This window comes from Anthonomus grandis, chromosome 7 (genome assembly GCF_022605725.1).
Source record: "Anthonomus grandis grandis chromosome 7, icAntGran1.3, whole genome shotgun sequence".
In the NCBI taxonomy this organism is placed as follows: Eukaryota; Metazoa; Arthropoda; class Insecta; order Coleoptera; family Curculionidae; genus Anthonomus; species Anthonomus grandis.
This window is the reverse complement of record NC_065552.1, coordinates 27,715,123-27,732,654: the sequence shown is the minus strand read 5'-3', so window position 1 is coordinate 27,732,654 and position 17,532 is coordinate 27,715,123. Positions and strand designations below refer to the sequence as shown.

Here is a 17,532-nt window from a genome sequence, read left to right as displayed (position 1 = left end):
CACTAACTAAATATATGTTATTTGAATCTTGAATCCCAATGTCATATCGTATGTTGATCATCGAGAGATAATGTGATTTTTCGGTACTTAAGTGGTGTACTGGGCGACACAGTTAAATCTTTCGAAAATTTGATATCTTGTAGTAATTTATGTGTTTTTCGAATTTATGTTGTGTTGATTTTGCAACAGTCTTTCCAATAAAATTTTGAAAAAGCAATTGATAAACATTATGAAAATGTTATTTATATTTAATTATAAGAATGGTGCTTCCAATCATGAGCATAAGAAAAAGGTACCTAAATAGCCCTAAATATTGAATCACAATCTGGTGGCAGCAGTGAGTCAAGTTGCGGTACAAGACTCAGATAAGGAGGAGCAGGTCTTCAATTCTAAGCTTGCAGTTGCAGTTAACTCTTATAACTCTTATACTCTTATATAACTTTTCAGTATTACAGCAGTCAGCTTCGATTGGCTTCAGCAGAATACTTAGTCCTTTCAAGTAAATGAGACTTGCAGTTCTCCGGCAATAAAAGCGGTTTATAAGTGCCCTAAATTCTTTCCTGGAAAAAGTTTAAGAACTTCGTATTGCACGGCATGTTTCCAAAGGGATGCTCTTGGAATCCTGTAAATGTAGATCTTTTTATTGGTAAAGCGGAAAGCCTGTCAGCTTTATCTGACCTACAGAAATAACGTCAAAACTTATGATGAATTTCTTAATTTGCGTCGTGAGAAATTCCAACCTTGTAACTCTAACGAGAAACTTTTTGATAAAAATTGTAAGAGGACTTAGGGTCAGGATGAGAGGATTTCTATTTATTTAGCAGTTACAGCTCGTTACTTTAAAGGATTTACTGGTCCCATTTCCGAGGAGGCTAAACCAAAATTTTAACGAAATTTTTTGTGCATTTTTCTAAAGTGCGTACATATTTATAAACTACTAAATCAAACTGTATTCTCTTATTGTGCTGAGGTTGAGATAAGAGCCCCTTAATACAGTTTTCTAAGATCCATTCTCTCTACGCTTTTTATAAAGGACATGCCTCCTTTTTTTAAAGGCTGTTATTTAACCTTTTTTTTAGATGACACGTCAGTTATAGTAGCAGGTCAATACTATGGATGAAAATCTTCCAAATGTTTGTATAATTTTTTTTGCCTTAAAATTTTTTATTATGCTTATAGATTTCATTCTGCTGTTTCCTTAGGCTTGTCTACTTGAAGCAATGAAGCAATTTTTGCAATGTCGAGAAAGTACTCCCAATCATCATTAATATTTACCTTATACAATTTGCTTGTGAAATTTTTAAAAATTCTGGGTGTGAAAGGTAGAGACGTTAGTAATTATAGTACTAGAAAATGGATATTTTTTCAAGACCAGTTTGATTTATCAAAAAACATTAATGATCCTAGACAAAACACTACCACTTAAAAAATCAATAATTATAATCGAAATCCTCCTAGAGCTCGTTCGTATGAACTATGAAAGTTATGGCATTGCCAGTAAGTAATCTGCTGGATGAAGTTCGCATTTTTATTCCTAATTTATTTGTATACCACTTACACGTATAAAAACTGTATCACTATGATATCAAAATTGATACTAATTCTTAAGAGGAGGTTCGAGATGATCCCGGTAACTACAGACCGGTATCTCTTTTATCTATGGTGTCGAAGCCCTTCGAGAGGGCCTTGTATACTAGACTTTTGATATTCCTCATAAATATTCTTAAAAGCGACCAGTTCGTATTCTACACAAATGGTTATTTTTCATGCCCTCTCAGAAATTATTGGAAAACTCGATAATGAGGCTGTGACGGGTTTGTACTTTAACATCATTGATCATGCACTGCTGCTAAAAAAGCTGAAAAGTTATAAAGTTAGAAGAATGACACTTAGCCTATTTCACTTATATGTTAAAAATAGACATCAGTTGGTAAATTTAAGGATTAACGGACAAATTATTTATCAGGTATCACAGCTACATGTAAGGATGTCCCGCAGGGCCCAAGATTGGATTTATTGTTATTCTTGCTGTATGCGAATGTTCTACCCGACTCTCTGGAGAGTAGTTTGCAGTGCCGGTTCACTGATGATATGTGAGTTGTGGTGACTCAGTTAGTACTTTCTAGTTTGTCGGTGGAGTGTTCACGTACAGTAGAGAACATAGAACGATAAACTGTGTTTAAATACTAATAAGATAGGTCTAATGTTATTCTATAAAAGTAAACATTCTACTGAGTGTCTTTATGTCCAGTATAAAAATAAATCCATTCTAAATGCTAACTTGAAATTTCTGGGGGTGTACATTGAATCTGCAAGGGGTGTCATGTCCGGTGAGTAAGCTGGCTATTCTGTCGCACCTCTCGCACCCAGTCCACTTACTCGGATAAGTTACATCAAAATGTTTTCTTTTATGAGAATAGGTATTTCGGGATATTTCGCAAGTAAAGAAGCAGAAAAAAATGTTAAATAAAAAATAAGTTTTACTTGCCGACGTGTGTTTCTACTTATTGGGCTCTTCAGGGCAAGACAACTAGAAAACCAAAGGAAAAGGGAGAACGTATAGGGATCATAGATTACAATATTTAACTGAATTTCAAAAGAGTTTCGAACAATATTATCGTCAATAAGAAAAGAAATATTCTGTTGAAGGATTCGAAGATCTGTGCGAAATAGATGAGGGTTGATTTTTCACCTTTCTATTGAAAAAATGATACTCTAATCGTTCTTCCCTAACATGCTGCAGGATTGCAGAGGATAGCTCTGCATATACACATTAATCACATATACATTATTGTCAATGTATTTATTGTCAAAGTTCATTCCGGACGTTCGCAATAATGTTTGAGTTGTTGAATTAAATTGTAAGAAGTCCCCAGCCAAGGGGCTGTTTTGTACCGTAGGTCTTTTAATGGACCTTTCATGCCCCACCAATGGTTACCAGAGGGCAATAGCCTTGGAAAAACCACTCTGGTTTGAAGTTTTTAATGTCGCTGATAAATGTTACTAATTTAATACTAGCGCGCGTGAGCCTGGGCATTTCCGGATATCGTGATCTGCAGTTTTATCCTCCTCCCAACACTACCGGCATTCCGGGTTGTCTGCAATACCTAGCCGGGATTCGCGTTCCTTTATGCGCAGTAGTTGTCTGATTAGAGAGGCAGATGTCCATTATATGTGCCTTATAGCCTGTCTTATGTCAGGTGCTTCCGTTTATCTCCGGAGGGTCCACTTGTCCAGCAGGTTTTTCATTAATGCAACAATGATTATAAGTTCTGGGCCTACCGGCCGGCCGTTGGGCAGATCTTATTCTAGCAAGGGAATCCGCTTCCTCGTTTCCAGCATAGCTTAAGTGGCCAGGCATTTAGACAAGCTGAACCCTGCAGCCTACCCTCACCAGTTTCTCCAGAATCTTTATACACTGTAGTACGAGCTTGGAGTTTACCTTTTCGGCCGTATTAGTCTTAATGGCAGTCCTGGTCTCCAGCTCCAAGCAGATTGATACGGCAGTATTGCTGTGTCCGCAATTTTGAATTTTCTGTCCGTATTTCAATACACTGAACGCTTTGACCTGGAAGACAGTAGCGTACTTCGCCAGCGAGTATGCCCTTCTGCTGCCTCACCACAGAACCCTGCACTTGCTCTGTTGTTCATTCTAAAGTTATCTGTATACCACATAGTTTTCCTGTTTAGCAATGTAGGCCCATTGGAGTTGTGTCACTCCTCTCTGCCTGCGATATGGGTCACAAAACCCTTACAATCTACTGTCTCAGGTGTCATATTCTCAGAAGAAGAGGACATTTCATATAAGTATGAGATCTAATTTTTTTTTACTTTTTCTTAATAGAAGAACGCGAGCTGTGTCACCATGTTTCTTTAGTATTCTGCTAGAGATTAACCACTATAGAACTTGCAGTTTGACATATTCAGCAATTCTTTGGTAATTCCATATTTTGAGGTGTTTTTTACCGTAACTAATACTCAAAAAATTTGAAGTTTTATTCGAAAAGAAATTCCTGTTTACATGTTGTTCCGGAAACTAAAGATGCGAACAGCAGTGTCATAATTACCACTAGCCTCGCTAAAACCGCTCTAATTTTATCTTTTAAATGTTTTTAAATAGTTAACTTCTCTCTTCATTCTACTTAAATTCATTTGGATCACCGTATAAAAATTGCATAAATATGTGTTAACCCATCACAACCATAACAAACCTAATTGCAGGTGTACATCCAAACAAAAAGATTAAACGTCAGCTTTTCTCGTTGGCGCAGTAAAATCTAAACTATAATTTTTTTTCTGTTGAAAAAAATAAAAATGGGCTTTTTTCTCTGCTTATAAGCGTCGAGAGTGCGATAAGAGAATGAGTTGTTTACACACGCTCATGATAAATCAGTAGGTTGTTTTACGATGCTTCAAATCCGTCTCTCTTAATTATTTATTCGATGCGGTCCTAATTAAATTTTATATTCTATGAATGTTGGGACAAGACATTTTGTGTTACTGTGAGATGTCTGGAAAGTGAACAAAAATTCGATGATTCAAGCAATGGAGACGGTGCTTAAGCCTCCCGACGGGGGTTACGGTTGGGTTATAGTGTTCGCTAGTGTCCTAAATAATGTAAGCTTTTCTTTAGCATCAATGTTATACATATTCAAGCTCGCCTGCCACATTTTAAAACTATTTAAAAAATATGTTTTAATACATTTTGCAAGAGTGATTATTGTACAGGTCAATTATATATGTTAATTATAATTGAATTATATATGTGTCAATGATTATATGGTATTCATTCGTCCGGTTAATCCACTCATCTCCTGAAGCCACTTCATTTTTGGATAAGAATATGTATAAATTTTATGATAACATGGTATCATCCCAACTGGAATTTATTAAAATGAGAAAAAATCCTAAAAGTAAAAAATTGTCTTGTTTTTGTCTTATTTAGCATTGTTTAGTATTTTTTGGTTTAGTTTTTTAGTTGCATAATTCTTAGAGTTGGTTTAATTTTTTTTAAATCTTTGACTATTTACTAGCTATTGTTTTATTTATATGTCTTACTTATATCGTTTGGATTTACTTCTAGATGTACAATTTTAACACGTTAACGATCAGCCCTAATATTTGAAACTTTACTCCTGGGCCAGGGTATTATTTTTCTAAATCTTGGTAAAAGACCGTTTCGCGTCATGCGCACCAATTTGGTATACACGGTCTGAGCAGGAGAAAAAACAAGTTAAGTTTACCACAGACCATATATACCATATTAGCCCACATCCAGGAATGTTTCTTTTATATTTTATTTTGACAAAATAAACTAGTGATTCTCGTTATAAAGATAACATAATATTTCATACATAGAAAAATACAATTATTAGCCATTATGACTCTTAATGGAAAAAATTTGAATTTCAAAAAAACACTTTACACACACTATGTAACACTTTCAGAGCATGTAGGGCAAAAAGGATATACTTTTTTGACATTTTTCATAGCTGATTGGCATCCTTCTCTTTCTGGGAAATTTTTATAACAAGTTGAGTACCTTCCTCGAGTTTCCTTCTCCTCTAAAACATGTTGCACTTGTATGTTATTTTTAGGTTCGTTGTCCAACAAACCACATACGATATTTTTGCGAAATTATGTTACACTCATGTTCTTTCCAATTACTTCCTTGAACAGGACCAAGGCATTGACTGAAACAGTGTTTGTCAATAGTTCGACGATAATTTTCCTATAACATTTGACTCCGCCGCGTACTACGAGAACTGTAAGCAGCTTTTTGATCTGAATATCGACAAAGCCTTTTGCTGTATTGTAATCCACTATTGTTAATGGTTTTAATATATTTCCTATTTTTGTTGGAACCTCAACCATTTCTGGGATAGCTTGCGTTGTCAGAAATAGAACATCGCGCTTATCCTTCCATTTTCCAACTACAACTTTCGTGTTTTTTTTCATCTTCATTTGGGCCTATTTCAATTTGGCTATTATAACTGCCTTCGGATTAAGTTTTCGATTTTTACGAAAGTTGCCAACTAAATGTATCTGGCTTTGATTTAGCTCATTTCAGCTTTTTTTAGTTTATTTTATTTGTAATTTTAAACTTAAAAATGTAATGATAAACTATTAATGGTGTTGGTATAAAATTCACTGATAAAGTTAAAAGTTCATCATTTCTTTATTTACAGTGAAAAATAAAATAAAAAAATTACAAAAATCCTAATTCAAGGCAATTTTTTGCTTCCCAGGGACCAGACTAACCTGACAATACATATAAAAAGCACGTAGCTGCCTCCCTTTTAGACCCACACAACTTGGAACATTAGAATCCACTACGCCCAAATAGAGTCACACGGTCTCTGCAGAAACCAGGGTGTGCACCAATATGGTGCACATGTAGATGTTCTTTCTAGGTCCTTGGGCTGTCAAGTTGATACTATTTATACAGACTCCGAGGCATTTGACAGCCTTTCTCACAGATTGTTGATCCACAAACTCAAAAAGCTTAAGAGAAAAATTTACAAATTGACACATTTACACTCCAGTTCTATCAATCTGTGGTAGTCTTAAGGGTTTTTCTGTATCCATTCCTCAAATGTCTTTGTTTGTAAGTGTGTTTGTTGCTCCTGAATATACCAATTTATTTTCAATATATGATCAAACAATGCCACCTTAAAAGGATACCATTTATCAAAGATTTGGGACTCTGCAAATCCTAAATGTATTAGGCTTTAACCTATTATGTTTAACCCAAGATTTTCCAAATTAACAGATTTAAACATATACTCAAGAACAAATATAAAGGGTATATATAAGGTCCATTTTCACAATAAATCTATAATATTATAATATAATCTATAATATAATAATAATTATTATTTATTGAGTGAATAGCTTGTACAGATGATACCGCATACTGATAGGATGGTAATTTGCTAATGGTTGTATTGTTCCATTATCCAGTTTAAGAGCTTCAATGACCACCTCATCTTCTCTCGATTTAATTAATTTAAAAACTCGTTGTATTTAATTTAAAAAATTGCCATTTGCATCTAATAAATTGTAATTTCTGGGATTTCCTCTGGTCTCTGATTTATACATTTCGGAATTGGGTCACGGGTACGTTTCCTTTTATATGTAGCGTATAGTTCTTATAGAATTCCTCTACTACTTTTATAATTTATTTTTTGTCTGTTGTTAAGATTTACTACTCTATTTTTTTGGCTAGTTCTAGCACAATTTACTTGGTTTGCTTGTTTTGTAATATCTACTATGTTTTCATTTAGTTCGTCAATATCCAATATGCAACGCTGATTCTTTTCTTTGCTCTGATAGGTGTTCGTTAATGTCGTTTCAAAAAGTGCCTGCGTTATTGGGTGGAGTCCATTTCATGTAATTAATCTTTTTCACCATCTTTATTCGCTCTTCTTTAATGTTGATGGCTATTTTTGATTTTACCATCCCGTGGTCGCTACCTATTAAAAAGTTGCTTAAAGCTGTTACATCATGGACTCTTTCCTTTTTGTTAGAGATAATGAAATCTATGTCGGTTCTTGCATTCCCAACTGAGCTAATGCACGTCCATTTTTGTTGTGACTTTTTACTAAAGAACTAATTCCTAAGAATTCGTTACTAAGAATTAGTACTCTAAAGTAAAGACCATTTTCTTATTAGAGAAGTCGCAAAGGTGGTAACCTTTTTCGTTTCTCTTTCCATATCTGCTTTATTATCTGTATTGCCTGAGGAATTTTCCGACTAGTCTTGTTTTCTACCAAGTTAGGTACCTATTTAAATCGCTAGTAAGATGTAATGAGTAGCACATATGTTTAAGGATTTATTTAGGTTATCGTAGAAGACCTCCAATTGCAGACTGGTATAATTTTCATGCTGTATCTTGCATTTAAGTTCACAATGAGGTAGATAACCCTGATGTCTTCTCTGATATTCCTCTTTATATATGAGATTTTAATAGTAGAACTCCGCGTTCTTGGGGTATTCTTATTTCTTCTAAATGTAGCCTTTCGGAATACGTCTTAACTACCTTCTTCGGAAATACCTTCAACGGATGACAATCGTTGTTGCATATAGGTTGCATATGATGTTAGTATGATCCCCGGTTTGGTAGATGCAAGCTGGTTGGGTTCATAGTGTATGTACATACATATTGAGAATTTAATCCTGTATATATTGTCCAGTATTGGCTATGACGCGAGATAGAGATAAACCTATTGCTAATGCCTATTGCATTATGTACTTTAAAATACGACGCGACGGAGCTTATTCACGTTTATCTTGAATTTACACATTGTTCACCTTTAAACTATATAAGCTCTATGTTGAGCCGCATTATATTGGCTATTGCATGTTTTTTTGTAATAATATAATATTTATTTATTTTACGCTACCGATATTTCAAAACTGGGATCACGATAAACGTGTTTTATCTAAACTGATTTAAATCATATAGTTTTCGTTATAGTCTACGTTTAATTGAAATGAAAACGAGATCTTGTACATACTAAACCACAAAGGTTAAAATGGTAATTGTAACCTTTGGAACCGCTAATTAGATTTTTAAAAATAACCATTGCATCATTTGAAATATACACAGTGTCCATTTTTAACTATTGTTACCTGCATATCGGAAGCCGCACTGTCAAAATTGTTCTATACTCTTTCCTACAGTTCAGAAAATTTCAGAGGACTATTCCTATTCAAAGAGGCTCATATGTGTTTTTTTGAAAATATCTATTGAAAGGCAATTTTTTATCATACTAGCTGCCAAAACGGCACAAGCTCTCAAATTTTCGCTAGTAGAAACTACTCTAAAAATTTCATTTTATGTCCTTCAGGTTAAGTGACTTTTATATTCAAAATTGTCCCATCACATATATTCTTTCAAAGGGGGGGCAAAGGCCCCTGACAGATCTGCTTAAATTAATTTATGACGCTTAAACAAATATCGAACATATTTTCAGCACCACTTTATGATTTTTGGAATTATGGAAAGAAGACAGATTTTCTTGTATTTGATGACTTCAGATTCAAGTGAAATAACCGGAGTCCTTTAGAAGTGAGTTGAATTGTTGAATGAGAAGAATGGTGGAATTAAATTTTCTTTACAAAGAAATTATGTGGGATTCACTGGGCAGATTTAAATAGATCTTCTAATTATTGCTTTTATTTTTGGACAGTATTTTTCAAAAGAGGAGGATGGTGTTCAACTTTATACCATTGAGTCAACCAATATATTTAAGAAGTCAATAAATCTAAAATCATCTGCGAACAATTAAAGATAAGGTTAATATAAGTTCCAAATAAGAAGATACATCAAGAAGATTAAAATTTGCTTCAAAATTCACTTCACTTGATTATAGCAGGAATTTCTTCTTACTCCACTAATCACCGCATTTGCATTCTCATACTTAAGTATATATCTCATTCCGCCTCAAAATGTCTTAGTTTGAAAATTGGACTCAAATTCTTCTTTAAGTTAAATAATAATTCAATTATATTTGTTGAAGTGAAATCGGAAGAATGAATAATTATTAGAAACCCGGGTTGACAGGGCATTATCTCTCTTTTACCCTGTCCTTGTTGCTTACATCTTCCTAAATCAGATGTCTAAAACGGTTTTAGTTCCATTCATGATGATGTACGATGTCAGATATTTCATTTCATTCCTAATAAAAGAGCTTAGAATTTAAATATAATATTTAACTAAATGATAAATCATTTTAGTTCTTAATGGTGCCGCTAATCCAGAACGTAGTTTTAATCTTCAAAGACAAAATGGAACTGGAAATCGACATGACTACCACCCAGATGTGGTTTGCCTTGAATGTTAACACATGTTTCGGCCAAATAACCGCTTTATTCAATAACTTATTGTTAAACAGATTTGGATATCGAAAGGTGACTCTCGCGGGAGTTACTTTTGTCTTTTTTGGTCTTGGCATGAGCTCATGGATCCATAATTATTTGGGGTTTATGATCACTTTTGGATTTGTTGCTGGTAAGTCACTATGACACTATTTTTTAACATAAATTTATCATTTCAATAAAGCATAATGTAAAAACGGCAATAAATAATACTCATTTAAATCTTATAGCCTTAGGAGTTGGCCTAAATACATCCTCATACACCCTAGCCATCAAATCTTACTTTGTACATGAACAAAACAAAGCGATTGGTCTCTCAATGACGTTAACAGCTCTCGGACCGATTCTGATGCCCCAAATTATTAATTTGTTAATACAAAACTATCATCCTGATGGCGTTATTCTGATTTTAGCTGGTAAGTTCAGCTTATATTTAGTACAGGCCTAATATGATTGATTGTCTGTTTTAAAATATAGGTATAATTGCTCATGGATATATAGGCGCCATCTTATTACAACCAGTAAGGTGGCATATGAAAAAGGTACCAAAAACCGAAGAAAATCGGACGGATGTTGAAGGAGCTGTAGAAATTGATAAGAAACAAACTGAACAAAATACGTTGGAAACGAACGAAGTTTTGGATCCACTAATACTCCCTCAGCAAACAGGGCCTGCCAGGCAATATCAACTCTGTAGGTAAAAAAGACCAATGATGATCCCATTTCGTATCTATATATCTGTATAGTTCTAAGACTATACAGCATAATGTTTTTGAAAGTGGTAGACATTCGAAAACTTTAATTTGGTAATCATTTTCTTTATTTTCAATTTAGCACAATATTTCGGCTGGAAAGTATCTCCAGCCCTTATCAAGTGTAAACAAACAACAAATATTCTACAGGCTTATATACTAGAGATGTCTGGTCATGTGTGAAGTGCTTTATATGTAGCTGTCCTGAGAGTCTGAATCTCCAAATGTTGGGAATATCAACACAGGGCTGGCGAAGATTCCTTGGTTTCGTATGATATAAGTTACAGGAATCTTTTTTTCTTCGAATATTGATCCAAATGCTTCCTTGTTAGACAAAATCTTTGCTTCTGTCCAATATACAATGTTCGTCAAAAACAAAACTTGCCAACATGAACATGAACCCCGTAGGAAACTCAGCTCATTTCCTCAAACTCCTTTAGGCTACTAAGTTAACATTAGTCTCACCGATAAGATAGTCAGCTTTAATGTTGAAAGTCTTTATACAAATATACCCATCGGAGAATCCCTTAACATTATCAGGGTAAAACTCGGACAGGATTCAACACTTGCAGAACGCACTGAACTTTCCCTGGAGAGAGTGTTTGACCTTTTGGAAGTTGTCTAGCTCGTACTTTCGATTGAACGATAGGTTTTACGCCCAGGATGAAGGACTTCCAATGGGATCAGCATTATCTCCAATGGTGGCCTGAATGGTGGCCATATACATGAAGTGGTTCGAGGAACACACTTTAAGGACAGCTCAATCCAAACCCAAGGTCAGGCTTCGATATGATAATGACACATATATTTATTAGGATATAAAGGTAGAAAACTTTCTGGAGCACATCAATAACATTATGCCAGGCATAAAGTTCACGATGGTGTTGGAAACTGAGTCAGCATTACCCTTTGCTTTTGTAAAGAGAATAACAATGCACGCCTAAGGACATCAGTGTATCACAGGACAATACCTACAGTACAACTCCATTATTATGGTTCAACAAAGGTGAGAATCATTAAAACCCTGTATAGGAAGGGATCCACAAGATGCAAAATCAATTTTGACCGCAACAGCGAAATACAAAATATCACAAAAGCAGCGGAAATAATACGGAAAGAGTCACAGCAACTAAAGGACCTACAGGATTCTTAACGGATCCGTACCTGAAGACAACTTTGAAGAAAGCAGAGAAAATGCTAAAAAATTGTCAAAAAAATGACATCAATATAAACAGTAAGAAAAAGGGTACTCCTCATCCTAAGCTATCAACAACCATATTGGGGAGGAAGGCAAGGAAATTGCTTGCAGCCCATTTTTCAAGTTCTCTCCTAAGGTCATTACATTTACTCTTTAGCATGTTCGTGAAACTTGAAAATTGTATTGATTTATGAAAGAACAGCTACATTGCTATCATCTGCAAAGTTTCTTGATAGGGAGGATGTAAAGTATAAAGGGATTTTTAACCAATCCTTAAATGCTTTTTGGTTGAAAAAGATTTTTGCAAAGATTTGATAACATGATAAACGGAGTTGCTAATGCTTTTACCTTGGTGGGATATGAGACATAATTATTTAAAATCTTAGAGAACAAAGTTCAAGTGTCGATTTTATTCACAAGGACTTCTGATAGTGTAAACTTTTTGCTTCTTAATCCGCTGCTATTGGATTCCCTGTACATTTCACCTTAATTCAAAACAATAACAAAATCTCTTTGAACATCACAAATCACACTTCTTTAGTGAAGATCCAAAATTCTACAGACAGTTTCGAAATCAAAGGAATGAACGCAGACGTGTCTCCCAGCAGAGAAATGGTCATGTCGGTATAATAATCTACTAACTATATGTCAGTGTATAGGTTTATTATACTGATCTAACAAGAAAAATCTTAAGTATGTAAGGAGGTCATATTTTCTGAATACTTAAACTTTAATATCGTATAATATAAACTTCTCAGAGAGATATGACCATCATGGGGTTTACCTTTAAAAAAAAGTAAAAAGTTCTCTTTTGACGGAAAATATTATATTGCTCATTGATGACGTCTACTATGGTTTTGCAGTCTATAAATTTTTATTCTCTTCTGAAAAGGTCTAGCCTCAAGATGGGTTGCAAATTGTCATAACTAGGCGCATTATCATTTTTATATATAAGTTAATAGATGGCAGTCCAGTCACTGTCACTTATTCACTTCAATGTTCCAAACTGTAGGTTGTGAAATTTTCATCTGTATCAAAAACATTCCACCAATAATAGGCAAAATTTTCCTGTGGATATTGTGTGAAAGATATTCTTAATTTTTCACTGGATGTTGTTAATTCCTGGGTACTGCAACTATAATAACTTGAGGAGAGAATTATTTTGTTGTAGTATATTTTGATGATTCCACTTTAGTGCTATATCTGATATAAGTATGATTAAAAAGGACAGGGTCCCTATTATTTTATCTGATACGGTATCATTGACCAGGGTTCTTAAAGAGAGAAATATTCATGCAACCTATACATTTTCAAATTATAAAAATAATAAAATTTCTTATTAGGTTTATAATACAAAAAATTTTTTAGTCCCTCCAAGGGAGTTCCTAAGCAACCGGAAATTCCCTGGATTCAGACGTAAAGACTCAATCATTTCCATCAATTATGAACAGGAAAATGCTGCTATTATGGGACTAGACTCTGCACTTGGAGGAAGTCTCTATTCATTAGAATCTGGTATACTAAATAAACTGCTTGGAAATTATTTGATTAATTTTATTAACTTTCAGTTGGTCAAAGACGTAGCTCTTCTTATGTTGCTCCTCAACGGGTGCTCACAAAAACAACTTGGTGGAAAAGTGAGGAAAGTGTCAACCTGGAAAGCTGTTACAACCTTTTTGACGACAAAACTACAGAATCAGAACATACAACAGTCTCTGAGCTTGTAAAAGATAAACATAGTAATGAAACTATCAAGAGAAATATCGACTTTGAAGAACACATGGTGTATAAAGAGCTAAGTTTTAACGTTCATAGTTTACCGTGGTATAAAAGTTGGATTTATCAAGCAGTTGAAGTATTTGGCTTGGATATATTTTCAGATTTAAGATACGTCAGTATTATGATAGGTAAAGTTACATGTTATTTGCCTACTTCAAAGGTATAATTTAATTGATGGTTTTACAGGAATCTCGTTTGCTATAGTGGCGGAAATGAATTTTACTGTATTGCTACCATTTCTGCTTTTTGAATATGAACTAACTATTGCCGAAATTGCAGCATTTTTATCACTGTTGGGAGCAGCTGATATATTGTTCCGATTTCTCGCTCCTCATATTGGGGATTGCTTTAGGCAGCCGGCCAGGGTAATGATCATTGCTGTATTACTTGTTATTATTTTGGCAAGGTTTGGTAAGTTATTTTTGTACTTTTTTGGGAAATAGTGCATCTCTATATAATCTAAATATATGTCATCTAATATTAATGGACAGTTGCCTGGTTATGCAAACTTGAAATGCAAATGTCCATGAATATTTTACCTGGAATTAGCTAGAGAAGTAGTCACTGCATTTGATACAATGTTTCATGTTTGATGTTTAATTATTACACTTTTACCATCATTTCCATCATCAAAAACCATTTTCCATTAATGTTGTGCCTTTTCTATTAGAAATATAATAGTTCCATTTAAGTTTTATAATTCTAATACCACTTTGTAGTCTTCAAATTTCTTCGCACAAATATGTTCTCTTGACATTCTTCTTTTTTTACTGCGCATCTTCTTCATCACTTCAAGAGACTAAAAAGTTAGTCAAAATAGTACACTTAGCATACATTGCCTCTTACTAAATTAAACACTATTTAACTAAAGAACACTATTTAGCTCTTCATAAATATGTGATGTTTTATCATAGTTATATTAAGTTTTGTAGATAGAAAAAGATATAAGATTAATGCAATTGCTATGGCTTTTTCCCAAAATTCTTTCTTCATAGTTCGTACAAAAATATATTCGGGACTCATTGGTTGATTAACTTCAAGTAATTTTTTTGTTCTTCGTTCCTAAAACAAAGTTTTGTCGCTTATTACCTTATTTGCTTACCCTTTAACAATATTTCATTGGATTTTTCCCCTGGGCTTCTATATCATCTATTCTCTTGATAATACTGCTCTCATTTCCACGATATAACTTTTAAAACTTTAACTTCTGTTCTCTTGACTGGAAGAAAGTCTAAGTTAGTAATTTATTTGTTTATATGCCAAAATAGTTACACCTGATTGATCTTTTTGACTCTTTATTTAGTACTTCTCTTCCTATAAGAATGTTAGATATACAGGCTCTTAATGGCTAAATAGGGAAGGCAGCAAATATATGACGCAAAACATATGTAGCAATGTCTTTGAATTCTGGATTTAACGGAAGTCTGTTGGATTGAGTCAGTGGTTTAAAATTTAGATAGTGGTTCAAAAAAATATACTGGGCTGGTGCGTGGAGCTGGGAGTCTCAGGTTCGATCCTCATTGATATTTCAGGTGCCACAAGAACACAAACTGGTAGTTATATTTATTGAGTCAGTGGTTTAAAATTTAGATAGTGGTTCAAAAAAATATACTGGGCTGGTGCGTGGAGCTGGGAGTCCCAGGTTCGATCCTCATTGACAAATCTTTTTTTATTTATTAAAGCCTTATATAATGGTTTTTCTTAAGGAGTTTTTGAATGCCAAGTCAGATACAGTTGAACAGATCACAGGACGGTTATATCAGGATTGGCCCCAAATTTTCCTTTTAAAACTCCCTAAAGGGCTTACTACATTATATAGCTGTTACCAACGCAAGAATACACACCAAATAGTAGAAGAAAAGTAAAATGAAAATACATAAAATAAAGCATAATCACAGTCAGTACACTCGCCACTGACTGCACAGAGAAATCAACTCTCGGCATAGTTGCTCAGCGTAGTAAATAACCCTTTTCTGTGCTGTTTATCATATAAACGTAGTTGGGCGATACAAAGCAGGGCTGCAAATTTAATATTAACACTGCTCTCTCGTTGCGACATAGCGTTAGGCCTAATGGGAGAATAGGCTGCAGTATATGCAGTCCGAGCCATAGAGAAAGTAAAAAGGTTTGCATTTTATTATTATTTTCATTACCTTTTGAACTCTGATACGATCAAATAAATAGATGCTTAGGGTATTATGAAGCGATGTTTGGCTGTCATGACGGTTTTGACGAGTCGTTGGTAGCAGTCTAGGAAAAATTAATTTTAAACAAGAGGATTCCATTACTATTTTCTTATTTATCTATCAGTGTACAGACCCTTCATATCTCAGGAACCGCCACTGATTATAGTCTTTATTTCAGTGCACAGCACTAGTTGTGGTTCGTCGTATCGCACTGTGAGATATCTATTTTTAATCTCATATTTTCCATGTTATCCGCGCATAGGTCTACTATCTTTTTCTTATCAAGAATTTATTACTTCTTACTTATTACTTACCAGTATTCGTGGTTCAAGGTACAAAGAGTGATCAGTGTATATTTTGCTATTTATTATAATAAGTTATTGACCACACCCCAAGCTGAAAGCTGTTTTTATTACCCATAAACTTATTTTTAGCTCTGATCTACGTAACCCACTATCCATCCATACTACTAATAGCAGTAATCTTGGGCTGCGTTAAAGGCCTTAGAGTAGTCTACATGTCTCTAGTTATCCCCAGTTACGTACCAAAAGAACGACTAGCGTCGGCGTCAGCAATACAAATTATCGCTAACAGCTTAATGTCGTTACTGAGCGGTCATTTTATTGGTAAGTAGATACTAACAAGTGTTTAATTGAACTGATCCATATTAATTTATGATATTTCAGGTGTCACAAGAACACAAACTGGTAGTTATATTTATTGTGTGCAATTTTTGAATTGTTTAACTGTCGTGACTATTGTTATGTGGTCTATAGACATAATTTTTAAGAAATTTTTCCGAAAGAAATATTTGGATGAGAAAGGGGAGAATTTAGTGGAGCCTACAGATGTTTACTAGGAAAATTTTAAACAATAGCAAAATAAGTGAAAAATGTACTGATAGCTTAAGATTATAAAATATTATTTAAATTTGTTTTCAAATATACTGATTGAAAATATTGTATCCTTTTTCCCGTTCGTTAGTTTATTTACACATTTACACTACGAAAATCGATCACTCACGACTACTAGAGATATTTATTTTTACTGTATTTCTTTACAACTATTTAAATATCGCGCCAATATTCCGAACTTTACTTCACTGAAATGACAATTGACTACTGACTTTCATCGGCGCGGCGGTCCTTTATATACTCGGCAGAACTCTGTGCGATGGGCCACTTGTGTCATTCCAGAATGACATAGTTGGTTTCAGAGTGTTTACAATATCATTGTTTTATCTTTTATTTTGCACTGGCGTAGGTACAATTTTTGCATTATAAAAAAATGCGCAATGTAAATTAAGCAACTTAATAGGAACCAATAAATTCTATTGCCTAATACAATATATTGTATTGTGTAGTGTGTTATTGAACTGTCTGTTGAACCTTGAGGACATGAGGACTGCGTGCAAAGGAATGTCCTATCCTTTTGATAGGGAAAAAATATATGACACCTGCTATGGCGTTAAAGACTTCGTGAGCCATATAGCAGGTAGCCTGCATTAGTAAACAGAGGGAGCGTCCTGTACGCAGATGGCTCCAAATGAACAACAGAGCTAGAGCAAGCTTCTGTGGCGAGTCTCATATACCAGTAGAGTCTATATACTGAGAAAACACGCGTCCAATCTAAAGTATTCGCTGTATTAAAATGCGCACAGAAGAATATTAGTTGTGAACACCGCAAACCGCAATACAGTCGATTCAATCAGCTCGAACGTCATAGTCCGATAACC

At 34.3% G+C, this 17,532-nt stretch overlaps 1 protein-coding gene across 1 annotated transcript; it reads left to right on the top strand.

Annotated features, from left to right (window-relative positions):
* Nucleotides 1–4,348: 4,348 nt before the first annotated feature.
* Nucleotides 4,349–16,756, top strand: LOC126738951 (uncharacterized). Its single transcript, XM_050444451.1, has 9 exons — nt 4,349–4,617; nt 9,742–10,015; nt 10,113–10,298; nt 10,360–10,575; nt 13,201–13,347; nt 13,401–13,739; nt 13,798–14,022; nt 16,232–16,423; nt 16,484–16,756. The coding sequence occupies exons 1-9, from the start codon at nt 4,534–4,536 to the stop codon at nt 16,654–16,656; spliced, it is 1,836 nt and encodes a 611-aa protein (XP_050300408.1). The 5' UTR covers nt 4,349–4,533; the 3' UTR covers nt 16,657–16,756.
* Nucleotides 16,757–17,532: the final 776 nt, after the last annotated feature.

Bases quoted from the DNA above. Each gene is read 5' to 3' on its own strand.
- LOC126738951 (XM_050444451.1), top strand. From the start codon at position 4,534: ATGATTCAAGCAATGGAGACGGTGCTTAAGCCTCCCGACGGGGGTTAC. The intron at 10,299-10,359 runs GTAAGTTCAGCT...TTTAAAATATAG, and splicing joins CGTTATTCTGATTTTAGCTG to GTATAATTGCTCATGGATAT. The intron at 10,576-13,200 runs GTAGGTAAAAAA...AAAATTTTTTAG, and splicing joins TGCCAGGCAATATCAACTCT to TCCCTCCAAGGGAGTTCCTA.